We start from the raw sequence: 14037 nt of genomic DNA, 5'->3' as shown, positions 1-14037 counted from the left end.
CATCGGAGAGCCACTGACCCCAGCGCATAGCTCCCTCGCCCTGCCCAGCGCTCAATGCACTGCACACCTGACGTCCCTGGACACTCCCGCCCGTCTGCCCGTTCCCCAACCTCACCGCACTCCCGCAAACACACACAACTCCCCCTCCCAAGCCCCGGGGACTCAGCCCTCCTCTGCACGCCCCGCCCCCTGCACTCGACTCTCCTCTCCACCCCACCAACACCGTACAGAGGGACACATCTAGGCAACAGCTTTTTTACGAGCGTTTAATCTGAGGAGGGCTCTGACCGCAGCTAGGACAGAAGGCTCCGTTCTAATACTCGTTCTGAATTTAAAGGATGTGAAAAGACAAAGGCGGCGGCGGGGGGGGGGGATGACCCACCCCATTCCTGGCTGGACTAACCGCTGCCCACATCAGATCCCCTTTTGAAGGATCGCCACCCCACCCCACCCCCATTCCCTCCTGCGGGACCAGTCCCTCATCTTCTTCCTCAGGGTCAACCCCCCCGCCGCCGCCAGACATCTCCTTCTCGGGGATCCTCTCCCTGTCCACCCCCTGAAACATCACCCCCTCCGCCTCACACACGTCTAAAGAATTAACCTCCCCTCTTCCCCCATCCACCCCTTTCTGGTATGCTGCGGTGCTGCTCAGCCCGGCTGTCAGTCGGTCTGGGAGCTCCCCTGAGTGGCTGTGGGCAGCCCATTGCCTGGGCTTGGTCTCCGCCCTCCCCCGCGCTAGCTCTCTCAGCTGGCCCTAGCGTTCCAGTTGCTCAGGAATGTGGCGAGCCGGGTTCCGGCTGCTAGCAGGAGCCGGAGGGAGGAAGGGAAGCTGAGCTCATGCTCCCGCTGCCGCCTCTGCTCTGCCTGATCTTCCCCTTTTGGAACAGTCGCTTTCTTTAAATGAAAAATACAAACCCTACCGAGCTGGTTCCCAGCCACCACCCAGGTGCCAGGCGCTGGTGAATAACTAACCCCGGACTAAAACTTCCCTGCCAGTGGGATTACAAGTGCTGCACTGCCGCCGGGAGCTCTCCAGGGTGCTGAAGTCCCGGCAGTTTCTCCCACAGCTCCCAAGACTGAACAAATTTCCTTGGCACTCTTTCTGGATCCTCCATGACTCGGAAACGTCTGCTCTGGAGGTTGTGAGTGCCTCGGAGTAACATGGCCAAGGTTAGATACCTTCGTGCAGCTGTTTCGGGATTTTATCTCTGGGAAGCTGCAGTCCTGCTCAGGTGAGTCTCTCCAGGGTGGGGAACGGAGATCACAAACGTGCCCCAAGCGGTTTTTCTTGCACAGCTGAAATGCTTGGGACTCATAGATGATGCACAGTTGCTGCTGCCTCTCCAGCCGTACTCGCCACAACTGTCTAGCCTTCAATAGCCTTCTCATTGTCAGTGACAATTAAATGTATGGGATTTGTGTCTTTGAGGTAACTTTGAGATACTGGAGTGACGCTGGATTTCAGTTTCATTTTACAATGTAAGGTTCCCTGTTTTATTTAAAGCTGGGGTTTTCCCTTGCACAGTTGGCCAATTAGCTTGTGTTTTGTCACGTTCTTTCTTTTTAAATGGAAAATGCAACACTTACACTCTTTAAAATTCTTCAGTATAGAGATGTATATAAAGGTCTACGAATTTATTCAGAGTTTGGAATACATTTGATTTCAGTTATTACTATTTATTATTTTATTTAGTATAGGGCATCTAATTTGAGGATTTTATTAGGTCAGGAAAGTTTCATGCAGAAACAGGAACAATGATAGTCGGGTGGAGAGAGGAAACTGATTCGAGAATTTCTTCCAAGATGTTTTACCTACTTGGTGTACTATGCAGCTGGGCTTTCTAAAATTTGTATAGTGTATAATACCGAGAGAACAATAAATCAAGAGTTGAGCAGAAAAGATTAGAGGACATCCTAGTGCACAAGGTTTTTTCATTATTGCCCAGCACACTTTTCTCAGATCAGCTAACATGATATCAACACAAACATTCTTTTTCTCAAGTTCTCTAAGTGTGGTGGTTACATTCTGGAACAAACTAGACTCCCTCTTCCATTAATCTCTGTATTTATTTTAAAAGGCAAGCAAACACACAAACAAACAAAAATTCCCAAAATATAGACATTTTAAAAGCAGAATTTGAGGTCACCCTTTTGATGTTTTTGCTAGAATATTCTGCTAGAAGTAAACCAAGCAGATATATGTGAATATGTTAGTTTTGTACTGCAATAAAACAAAGCATAAATACATACAACTTACATAACACACAGGCAGGCTATTACTGAGTGTCATATTCTTACTTTTTTTTTTTCAAAAGGTGCAGGAAGGAAATAAAAAATGTAATGGTAGGTTACCAGACACACACTTGTGATAACATACAGAAGGATTATTTATAAACACACAACTATGTATAGTACCAAGCAATGGTGATGGTGAATATACATTCATTTTAGGTAGTGTTAGGTTAATTGAATCAACATGTGAAATGTAGTAGTATTTATTGTAATTTTACTTTAGCTTTGCAAACAGGAAAGATTTTAAGAAACTGGGTCACATGATGTGGAATTATTTGGTGTTGTGTGGGAGGGTGAGCAGTAGAGAGTGTACATTTTCTTGTAGTTTTGAATATTTAATGTATGGAGTAGAAAGATGGATCCTATGGGCTGTAATATACTGAATGAACTATAATTATAAGTAGAAATGTACTATCAATTATTGTATTTCAAGGTTACTTATAGATCATGATTTCCTTGACATTTATCTAAATGTCAGTATACTATTGAATGAACACCCAACTCTTCATTTAATAATATAAAACATATGTTATTTACAAAGAGAAGAAATCAGTTTTTGGAAGGCATAGCATCAGATCAGAAAACATTACTCAAGGAAGTTAACTCATATTTAAGTTCAGATTGTAGACTGACATCTTTGCATTGCATGTGCATACTTTTACCCATTTTAAAGCAACAAACATGTTTTCATAATAGCAGCGTTGTTCATGTAAATGATCATTTTTAAGAATAGTCATGGTCATTATGCACAAATATCTGGAAGCTATGTAGTGTATGGCCGCTGTGAAGGCAGTGAGGAGGTGGGAGTGCATAGGAAGGTTCTAGCTTTTATTTCTCAGACAGGGGCAGGGTGAATGTGCCTTATGCACTCTGGAATAAAAAGACTGTGCCTAACTTGAGCTATTAGCATCACAAGCCATCCCAAAAGGATATAGATCAACCCAGTTCATCAGGTCCAAATGAGGATGTGTTAAAATGTTGACACAGATGTTTTGCTTTCTGGAAATCATTGAGACCAATTTTCTCGCTTTGCACCTTGTGTAATCATTTATACCTGGGCAGATGGGAGGTAAACTGCTACCATGTTGTCTTCCCTCTGAGACACAATCACTCCTAGCGATCCACTGAGATGGAAATCTTATACTGTACCTTCAATGAAGAACTATACCTTCTAAGCACAACTGACCCCTAAATGATTTCCCCTGTTCCAGATATGACACAAAGGTAATGACTGTTTTAATTTTTTAAAACAACATTAGAGATCTAACTTTTCTTACATCATTTTAATTTTTGTGGGATTTTTTTTCTGGGAGGTGATAGGGGGAGGTTATGTTAAATGCTCCAGTAGAAGCAACTTAAATTACTTACCTTGCGATAGTACTATATATGCATGTTATTTAGATGCCATCTCTGAGAAGGGTAGAACTTACATTGTCAGTACATGCTAAATAAAACAAAATGTGTCCTTTTTAAGATGAACTATTTAAATGCAAGCTTGTTACTCTCATCAGCTAGATGCTGAAGGTCCACATTCTGGTATATTTTGTAAAAGGGAAGACATCTGATTTCTTTATGGAAAGAAATAATTTTCCATCCCATTTTCAAGTCTCTTTACATCAGAAATATGAAAAAAATAAAGACTCTTGTATGATAACTATTTTTATAAGCTGACATCTGAAAGCTATTTTGCAGATAGAAGAATAAAACAACATTATTTGCATTTTAGAAATCTTGTATAGGTATTTCTGTGTATTATTATAACAATGCAGTTGGAGTATAATGGACTGGTGTACTTTAGATCTTATACTTCTGAGAGTGGTTTATGGGACATGACAAAAAAGACATGCAGCACTATTATTTTTTATAAATTTTGAAGAGCATTCCATTCAGAGACAATTCTGCTTTCATATAATATCGTAATATGTTTCTGTCCTTGTTTGTTATTGTATGAACTTTATAAGATGAGACTATTTAAACTCCTTGTTTATTGGTCTTATTTATAAACAAATCAGCACACTCAAGCTCATTTTGAAATCAGCAGCAAGACTTTTTAATTATACACTCAACTTCTCTAAAATCTTTACATTAGCTTTCAGCAGATTTCTTTATAGATTTTAAAATTCTGCTTATCATTTAAACAACTTTTTTATAGACTGGGCCTTTCATGTATTTCAGAATTGCTCTTTCAGTGTTCCATTAGCAACTCATGACAATCCTCGCAACAGGGCTGTTCTCTTTATGAATCAAGGCTTTTTCTGTTTACACCTCTCTGGAAAGTGCTTCTCAAACTCAGGAAATTAGAAATTCCCAATTTTTAAGTCTAAACTGAGTACTCCCTTTTTATTTTTATTTTTGCTGTAATATTATTGTTTAGTGGAAAGTGCTCTGAGTCACCACATGTAAGTAGTGTAAAGTAAAATCTTTGTTTAGGACTATATCTGCTCCTGCAGCTTATCTAAAAATAAAATCATAACTCTTAGTAATACTATAAGGCCAGACTGCCCACTTCCACCGGGAACCACTCAAGAGAGATTTGAAGGGGAAGAAATATTTATGAGGGTCTTCTGTGGAGAATTCTCCCTGTTCTACCAGGGAGCAGAATTTATCCTCTACAGTTAAGAGGGCTCAATCAAAACTGCTGTGCATTTGAATGGATTCCATGAGATCAGGAGGAGATCAAAATCACCTGTGTGTAGTCTGGTCACTCTATAGTAGCTCTGGCCTTTGCTTGTTAACAGAGTGGCTCCACTGAAGCCCCTAACTGGACACCGTAACTGTTCCTTTCTCAGATGTCTCCTTAAAGGGGAGATAATAATCCACATTATCTGTGGGGCAGAGCTGTGAAAATGTAGTATAGCTTCTCTCTGTATTATACTTCTCAAGTAACCTCCAGAAAGGGAGCAGGAAGATTTGTATCACCTCTTGCCTATCCACTCCTCCCTCAACCTGTTCACTAACCCCTTCTTCTTTTCTCTGAGGAGGAATCATATCATGGAGGTCCCTGACTGCACTAGAGGGCAAGATCTGTGCAGAGAGAGTGCCTTTTGCTACATATCCCAGAGGTGTGACTGCACCTATAGTTAACTACTGTGGGGATTAGTCTTATGTTATGGAGAAGCAGGACTTCAGATGAGTAATAATAGCAGCACCAACAAACCTTTCTTAATGCAAATAGTCTTAGAAGTTTAAAAAAATGCCAAGAAAATACTCACATAATATGAGATGCTGTCAGAATTGCCTGTGAGGCATCAGTAGCTGTTTAAGAAGCAAAGAATGACACCTTTGATGTTAATAAAGCAGCAATTAAAAATCCATGTATTGCAAACTCAGTGAATGAATTTATTAAAATCAACACAGATGTGCCTGTGTTGGGGGCAGAGAACTGGAAATTTAATAGTTCAGGGTAATGAAGTACAGAGCCTTTCATCTCCAGCCCTAGTCTGTAGCAACCAGAAGCTATTTTCAATGGAGAGATTATCTGACATACATCAGTTATCTCATTCTAGGTCCTACTGGACAAGTGACAATGACACAGAGGCAGAGCAATAGGGCTCCCTATGTGGGTGTGCCTAAGAACCTGGATTGCCTTGTAGTTTACAAAACAAAGAAAAAGAGAGGACTCTATTATGAGTAAACACGGTAATTTAAATATGCCGGGTGAAATTCTGGCCCCATTCAAGTTAATGGCTTGCTATTTGCCATTCACTTCACTGAGGCCAGGATTTCACCTGCTGTTCCTCATTTTTAAAATAAACCTGTAAAGAAGCTGCTTTCTTGAGATCCCACCTTTGTTTTTGTTATAAAGCAGAAGGAAAAAATATGTTTGTACAGTATTATATGGGAAAATTAAATTAAGATTACAATGACATTTAAATAAATATGCACCTTTTAATTCTTGCTGTGCTAATGCTGTTCTTACTTCTCAATATTTCCTAATTCATTCCTAGCTAACTGATACCAACAATAAGAAGAGGAATACTGTGATTCTGTGTGAAGAAAAATATGATGATTGTTCTCCTAAATCAGAAAGGTCCAGATGTGTCAGGCCTGATTATGATCTCATTTGCACTGATGAAAATTAGAGGAAATGCCATTTAAATCAATACAGTTAAACTTAGATTAAAACAGGTGAGAGATCAAGCCCCTTGTTATTCAACTAATTTTGGAATATATTATTTAAATGCCCTTATTTAATAACACTCTTAGATATAGGAATGCATCCCATGTACATTTACAAGCATATTGAGCTGTGTCACTTGTGACACAATCTCACAATGTACAGTTTTATGAATACTTAACACACTTTTAAAAATACAGTAGTATATGTTAAATAAATATGCCACTTACTGTTGCTAGGGCCTTTTGTATTCTGAAATTTCACAGCCTGCACTTTTCTGTGGAATCCACTCCCTAGTGCAGAACTGAACTCCAAAACTTCAGACTTTATTTAAAAGAAATGTGTCCAGCTCTCAAGGTAACCTTAGAAACATGAACCAAGCCTAAACTATAATAATGTTCTCTTCCACAGATTACAGAAACCCTCACACAATAGCTCTCAGAGGTGTGAATTTCATTTAAATTGGCTGTTTACTCTGAAACCTTAAGATGACATTAGAAATGGCACACATAACTGTTTTACATATCCTTTAGCAGAAATATCCAGCAAATGTGCTTATCCCAATCACAAGCTGCCTCTTAAGGTGATAAATTTATTTTATTTTATATTTTTAAAAAACACCCTTTTCCAATTTGCCCTAGCAGATTCTGTAGATTGGGACCTTCCAGGGAATTTAGGTCTAGCATACTGTGGAGTACAAAAGACCTTGATTATTGCAAAGCATCAAAACAGCTTTGCATGTTGCTTCCTTTCAGGTTTCTAATATAATTGTCTTAAAATTGCATTGTCATTGGTTACACTCAGGAATGGATAGGTGTTTCCATGCTCTAGGCAGTTGTGGACTGAAAGATGCACCATCCTCAGGAGCTATCTAAATTTAAACTTAGTGACCAAGGAACCAGCTGCCTAAAGGTGCCCCTCAAGACAGAAGTAAAATGATGAAAAGTGGTGACTTGCTGGTAATAATAGGCTAAAACATGTCATTTTATAGTGGGAATGGGAAGAACTATAATAACATTGTTGACCCGATACAAATAAACTGTGGGAGCACATCTTTAAGTGCCTTTATTATGCCTGTAATCAGGCCATTGGAGGTGATAGTGCTCAGATTTTCACTTGTAGTTTAACTGTACTCTCAAAAATGCTTGCTCAGATTTTCAAACAGGAGGCTGCTCTACAAAGTAACTGTGGACAAAGTGTAGGTGGGCAAATGCCCTTTTCCATCACCCTTTTCATAGCCTAGTTAACCCTTTAGGAGGTGACGCATCCTGCATATGAAACAGCCAAGAAGGCACTTGGGCCTGATAATCCCTGCATCCAGCTCATTCTCATTGATTAACTTCCCAGTATGAAGCAGAGAAAAGTGAGCTGACAGTTGAGAGGACAGTAGACATAAGATGGTAACACAAGCAAGATCAGGAAAGCCAAGTAAAGCCAGGTATCTGGAGGAAATTTTAAACACCATTGAGATATGGTGTGTATTTCTATGTATGTGTGTGTGTGTATAATGTTCTGTGGACCAATTGCACTGGAAATATAAAAGGCTAGCAGCATCGTTTATTAACCTTAGCATTATTTTCACTGACTTATTCAATAAGGGAAATGCTTCAGTGCGTGCCTTACAAATTCTGGTTTCTGTCGGTATCTGGCATGAATCCTGTCACTCTGAGCAGTATCCTGAAGCACTAACTTGACCTTGGCTTTAAGATGATGTTGCATACTATAAGACTTTTATGTTGGTTTTTGGAAAGAACACACAGAGAAGAAAACAAATCCAATATTGCTTTATTCACATAGCCCACATAACGGAATGAGAAACAATGAGACACTACTTCAATTAATCACAAATGGAAAAAAGCAAACTGAACAGAGGGAGCAAAAGATAAGATACTATAAAATGATTATTAATAAAAAGGAAGTGTGACAGTTCCTGAAAATCTGAATTATCTATAAATCAATGGAAACCTAGTTTTATCTCTGAGTTTCAATCAGGTGCTGCTATACCTTCTTTCAAAATATTAATGAATACGTACTGATCTTGGCATCTTCCCTCTAGTCCAGTGGTTCCCAAACTTGTTCCGCTGCTTGTGCAGGGAAAGCCCCTGGAGGGCCGGGCCTGTTTGTGTACCTGCCGCGTCCGCAGGTTTGGCCGATTGCGGCCACCAGTGGTCGCGGTTCACTGCTCCGGCAGGGATGACAGCCAACAGCCTATGTTAGTAATGCAATATCTACACGAACACTGCGTTGCCCTATCTACATCAACATAAGCTCTACGCCTCTCATAGAGGTGAAATTATTATGCTGGTGTGGTAGGGCACTTACATCAGTGGGAGCAAGGCAGTAGTGTAGACACTGACATAATTAGGGCAACATAAGCTGCATTACATTGACCTAACTCTGTAGTGTAGACCAGGCCTCAGTTGATCAGGCTCAAGTGCAGCGAGGTGCTTTTAGGTCACAGCTCCAAAGCCCATGAATACAAATCCATTTATGTACATATTCTGAAACAGGCTACCACAGTCTACATCGAATCAGGCACTCTGATTGGTCTACTAATTTTTGTAGCTAATCCCCATCTAGATCATGAGCTGTTCATATGCTATACTACATGCTAGGCCACAACTACAAGCTGCCATACATTCCTTTCTTTCCTACTATTCTTCATCTACCAACTACATATTATCTACAAGGCCACTTTATATTTACAGTTTACATGTCCATTGTTAACCTCTGTTTTCTTCCTTCTGCTTCCATTCTTCATTCTGGCTAGGTCTACACGTATTCAGGATCATATGAATTAATTTTTGCAAGATTTTGTGAAAATACTTACATTCTTTACCAAAACCCAAATACATTAGATCTCCTTCATTCAATTTGTAATTGTATTCTGCCCCCACCACCACCCCAAAAATCAAACTTTTTAAGTTTGGCAAAAAAAATTATTTTCAAATCTCTGGTTGTTCATTATTTCTTTACCGTCTAGGATCCCAATTCAGAAAAGCACTTAAGGAGGTACTTAGAGGTAAGTACCTTAAGTGCTTTCCTAATTTGGAATGCTTTCCTGATTAAGGGCCTATGGATGGGATTTTCAATAACACCTAAATGTTTTAGATGCTTTTTGAAAACTCCACCCTCCATGTAGCAATTATTTTCTTGTAATATTTGTACCACTATTTTACTGGGGTTGAAGTCATTCTTAGTGGATAAAAATTGCCAGTCACTCTTTTTTCCTTCTTAAAAGATTGATATCATAGCTGTTTTTTTCCAGTCTTCTGATACCTCCCCAGTTCTTTGTGACTTTTCAGAAATAATTAACATTGATTTGGTAAGTTAATCAGTTCATTCCCTTAACACCCTGCAATGCATATCATCCAAGATGGCTTATTTGCACCTGTTCATACTTTCCAGGTACAGTATTCCCATAACTACTCTTCATTGCTTCCTACTTGTCCAAATTTTTTCTGTATTTTTCTGTTAATTTTAAAAAGGAGTTTGATATTGCATCCATTTTTAAGTCATCATTAATTTAATTTTCTCTCCTTTCGCATGTTAATGGGTACTATTTAGTATTTCTTTCCCTCTCCCTCCACTCCTTAGGCTAGTATTAGCTCATTCAGCTATTTTGTTCCCCTTGGGTGAAATTAATTCATCCACCCACAAAGCTCAAGTAAAATGACTTTGATGATGGGATTGGGAGGATAGAATTCACCTTCACAGCCCATGGGGAGAACCCGAGACTATAGTGAAGGTCTTTGCAGTTGCTATTCCAGCCTGGGAGCTGGAATGGGATTGCAATCTCCCTTTGCTCCCTGATCCTAATTGTGGTCCTGTGACATGACTCCCAGCTCACCCAAAATGGCCTCTTCCTTCTATGTGGGGCTGGCTCAGATTCCTTCTCTAGTCCACAGACCCCCAGTACAGTCAAGCAGTTTAGCTTCCTTCGTCTTTCTCCGTGATTTTAATTGCTGCTCATGCAGAGCTCAGAGATTACTACCATTTTTCTTTTGAGAATGTAGTTGTATTTTTAAGATGTTTTCCTCTACTGAGTTTATGCCCCTTTTGAGCTCCTTTTCCAGAAACATTAGTGTGACCAATTTTAGTAGCACAAATGCCTGTAGGAAATAGATTTTAAACTCAGACTTTACTATTCACATTGAATTATTAATTCTCCTGTCAGCACTCATGGTAGAAGCCTATTTTTAAGAGTTTTACTCATCCAGCTTGGGAACAGTAATTATTTCATGACTTGTGTGATCTATCACATAATGGTCTTTTAGTAGCAAGTCAAAAAGTATGCCTACACTGCACCCTCCTTTCGACAGCACGTAGAATACATACACTGCATGCCCCCCAGCACAGGTATAAATAGCAGTGTAAACGGTGAGGCACTTCTTAGGCGAGTAAAGACACCCCTGAACCCTGTGGGTATGTACCTTATGTGTCTGTCTGCTTGCCCAAGCACTGCCTCCTCCATCTACACTGCTAATTTTAATAATGTAGTGTCCAGCTGCCTCCCCACTGCCAGAGTTTCTTCACCCGACCCTCAAATGTAGCCTTTATTTAAGTTGAATTGATGTTGTTCTGTGTTAAACCACAGTATCCCTAGTGAGTGAATCCATCTCCTGGGCTGCTTAAGATCAACCAGCTGAGAATCACCCTGAGGGATTTCCTTAGGTTGGAAAACTTTAGGAGCACATGAAGAATGCATACAGTGACCACAAACACAGCTACAAGTAATGAATTTTGTGTGTAATACAAATCTCACCAAGCAGATAATCAATGTTACAGTCACAAACACATACATATACAAAACCCGAGAAAGCCAATGCAATAGCCAGCACTGTATTCATACTTACATCCCCCAAGAGATCAATGAATCAGGTGGATCCTTCAACTGGTTGTCATCGGGGGGTGGGGGGAATAGTTTCCTGCTCAGGTCTTCCCTGCCTATCCATACCAAGGAACCCTTTTTACTCTTATGACCACACCCACTACCTTATACATATGTATGAGGGTTCCATCGCCTTTTTCCTTATCTGTACTGCCACAACCCATAAACTTTGGGGTTCCCTGCTATTCAGCAGAATTTCCTATGATTTTACAATCAGCTGTCTCGCGGCCTAGATGGGTACATTATCGCATACTTTCCCTGAACATTACCTATTAGTACATTCTTTACAATAAGCTTGTAAATTTACTGGTACGGGGTTATTCCTGGATCACCTACTTATGTCAACCCTCCTTAGGCCCAGTATGGCTAAGCTGAAATGTTACAGGCTTCAGCATGTAGGACTTGCATTATAGCCTTATTTTGCTAGTATACCTAATATGCACTCATCACTTGTAAATGCTTATCAACCTTATACTTCTATGATACTATCCTACTTAAACTATCATTTACACATTAATTTATTATATTTAACCACAACAATAAATCCTCTATTGAATGATTAAACAAAATAATTGGCTACAACAGAGAGAGACTCCAGCAGCCGGGGAAAGCTCTGGCAGGTGGGAGGCCATGGGGAAAGGCTCTGGCCAGGGCCGGCTCCAGGCACCAGCGTAGCAAGCTGGTGCTTGGGGAGGCACATGGAAGGGGGCGGCACGTCCGGCTCTTCAGCGGCAATTCGGTGGCGGGTCCCTCTCGGCGGGAAGGACCTGCCGCCAAATTGCCGCCAAAGAATGAAGAGTCGGGGCGGAAGTGCCGCAGATCGCGATCACGGCTTGTAATAGGTCCTAGCTGGGGCTCGACCCTTCCGGGCAGGAGGGGGAGCCACACCGACTCACTACTGTGGGAACAAGCAGTCAGTTAGTCCCAAAACTCCGTCTCTTTGGTGCAGGGTCGGAGCAACCACAGTTAAAGCTCAGGCCCTTGACTGCAGGGGGCTGAGTGAGCAAGCAGTTCAGGAGCCCAGGCCCTGGATCAGGGCGGGGCAAACACAGTTAGCTCAGGCCCTTGTTTGCAGGGGCTGAGTGAGCAAGCAGTTCAGGAGCCCAGGCCCTGGATCAGGGCGGGGCAAACACAGTTAGCTCAGGCCCTTGTTTGCAGGGGCTGAGCGAGCAGACAGTTCAGAAGCCCAGGCCCTGGATCAGGGCGGGGCAAACACAGTTAGCTCAGGCCCTTGTTTGCAGGGGCTGAGCGAGCAGACAGTTCAGATAAGGCACGCCTAGGCTTCTGTAGCCGAGCGTTGGGTGAGGGGGAAGCCTGCCACCCGTGCGGAGGGTGGCAGGGGGGGAACGCAGGCCCACCCACTCCACTGCGTTCCAGCCCGGGGCCCTAACAGCGGTTGCTGCCGCTGCTGGTCAGTGGGGTACCCAGACCGCAACACACTGACATAGGCTCACCCTCGGTTACAGCCGGACCGGGGTCGGCTACCCCCGGGCTGCTTCCATGATCCCCCTCAGAGCCTACCTCGTTCGTCGCGCCAGGATCGGGCCAGTCCATCTGCATGGGCTCCTCTCTGCCCGGGCTCGGCGGCAAGTCCGGTAGCTCTGCCGGGAAGTCCGGCCAATGGTCCTCAGGCGGCTCCTCTGGATAGCAGCAGGGGCGAAGGGGTTCGGGTCCAGTCTTACCCTCAGGGTTAGTGGGGTGGGGTTCCCAGGGATTCTCCCAGTGGCGGGCGTGAACGGGCTCCGGCGGCTCCTCCTCGTAGCGGGCCCGGGGTAGCTCAGGCCAGCTAGGGTCCAGGCCTCGGTCTTCGATGGTCTCCTGGCCGGGAGCTCCCGGCCACACGTCTGCTCCCTGTGGTGGCTGGCCGCAGACTAAGCTCTGGCGGCCGGCCTTTATACTTCCTGTCCTGCCCCTTGACTTCCGGGGGGCGGGGACAGGCGGTGGTGGTCCCACCCACTCTGGGGTCTGCACGTGGGCTCCCTCTTCTGGGCCGGAGGGGAGCCACACCGACTCACTACACGGCTTTTTTTTTTTTTTTTGGCTGCTTGGGGCAGCAAAAACCCTGGAGTCAGCCCTGGCTCTGGCAGATCCCCATTGCCAAACCTTTTCCCGCTGCCACTCCCATGCCAGAGCTTTTCAGTGCCATGTAGCTATACACCACAATGTTGGCACCACATGTAGTGTGTAATTACACGCCCCAAGTGATGTGCAGTGTAGACATAGCCTAAGATGAACAAAATTCACAAAATAACTTCAAGATTTTGAATAATGGCTTTACCCACAAACACCACCATCTGTTTGAAGACATTCTGCCCTAGATTCGAAAGGCTTAGGCACCTACGTGTCAAGAAGTGCAACATCTAGGCATCACTGTGTTTAAAAATAAAAACAACCAGTGGTCACAAGCTGCCTACCCCTAGTATGCCTCACTTTTAATCATTAAAATCCTCTAGACACCTAAATTTCTGCCAGCATGCATTCACAGAGCCACCTAAATCCTGACACCACCAAGAAGCTCAGCACCTAATTTATGCCTAAACTCTGACAGAATTCACAGATTAGGCATTCCCCCACCCATCTCACTGTTACCTGATCCAGCAGGCATGATCTCAACACTCCTAACATCACACAAAGGATGACCACAGATAACTGGTTAAACACACACCTGGAATATGGGAATGCCAGGTTCAGATCCCTCCATTGCTTGATGTAAAGTGGGAATTTGCACCCAGGTCTT

General features: G+C 42.7%; 1 protein-coding gene across 1 annotated transcript in view; it reads left to right on the top strand.

Annotated features, from left to right (window-relative positions):
* The first annotated feature begins 252 nt into the window (after positions 1-252).
* The window catches only part of GLRA3 (glycine receptor alpha 3), a 149303-nt gene continuing 135518 nt past the window's right edge, over positions 253-14037 (top strand). The window contains exon 1 of the mRNA XM_008174945.2: positions 253-1232. Coding sequence (XP_008173167.1) covers positions 1162-1232 — 71 coding nt within the window. The 5' untranslated portion in view covers positions 253-1161. The remainder of the gene's footprint in view (positions 1233-14037) is intronic.

Source organism: Chrysemys picta, chromosome 5 (assembly GCF_011386835.1).
Source record: "Chrysemys picta bellii isolate R12L10 chromosome 5, ASM1138683v2, whole genome shotgun sequence".
NCBI classification, from domain to species: Eukaryota; Metazoa; Chordata; order Testudines; family Emydidae; genus Chrysemys; species Chrysemys picta.
Note: the sequence above shows the minus strand (reverse complement) of the source record. Positions and strands in the feature narration are given on the sequence as shown.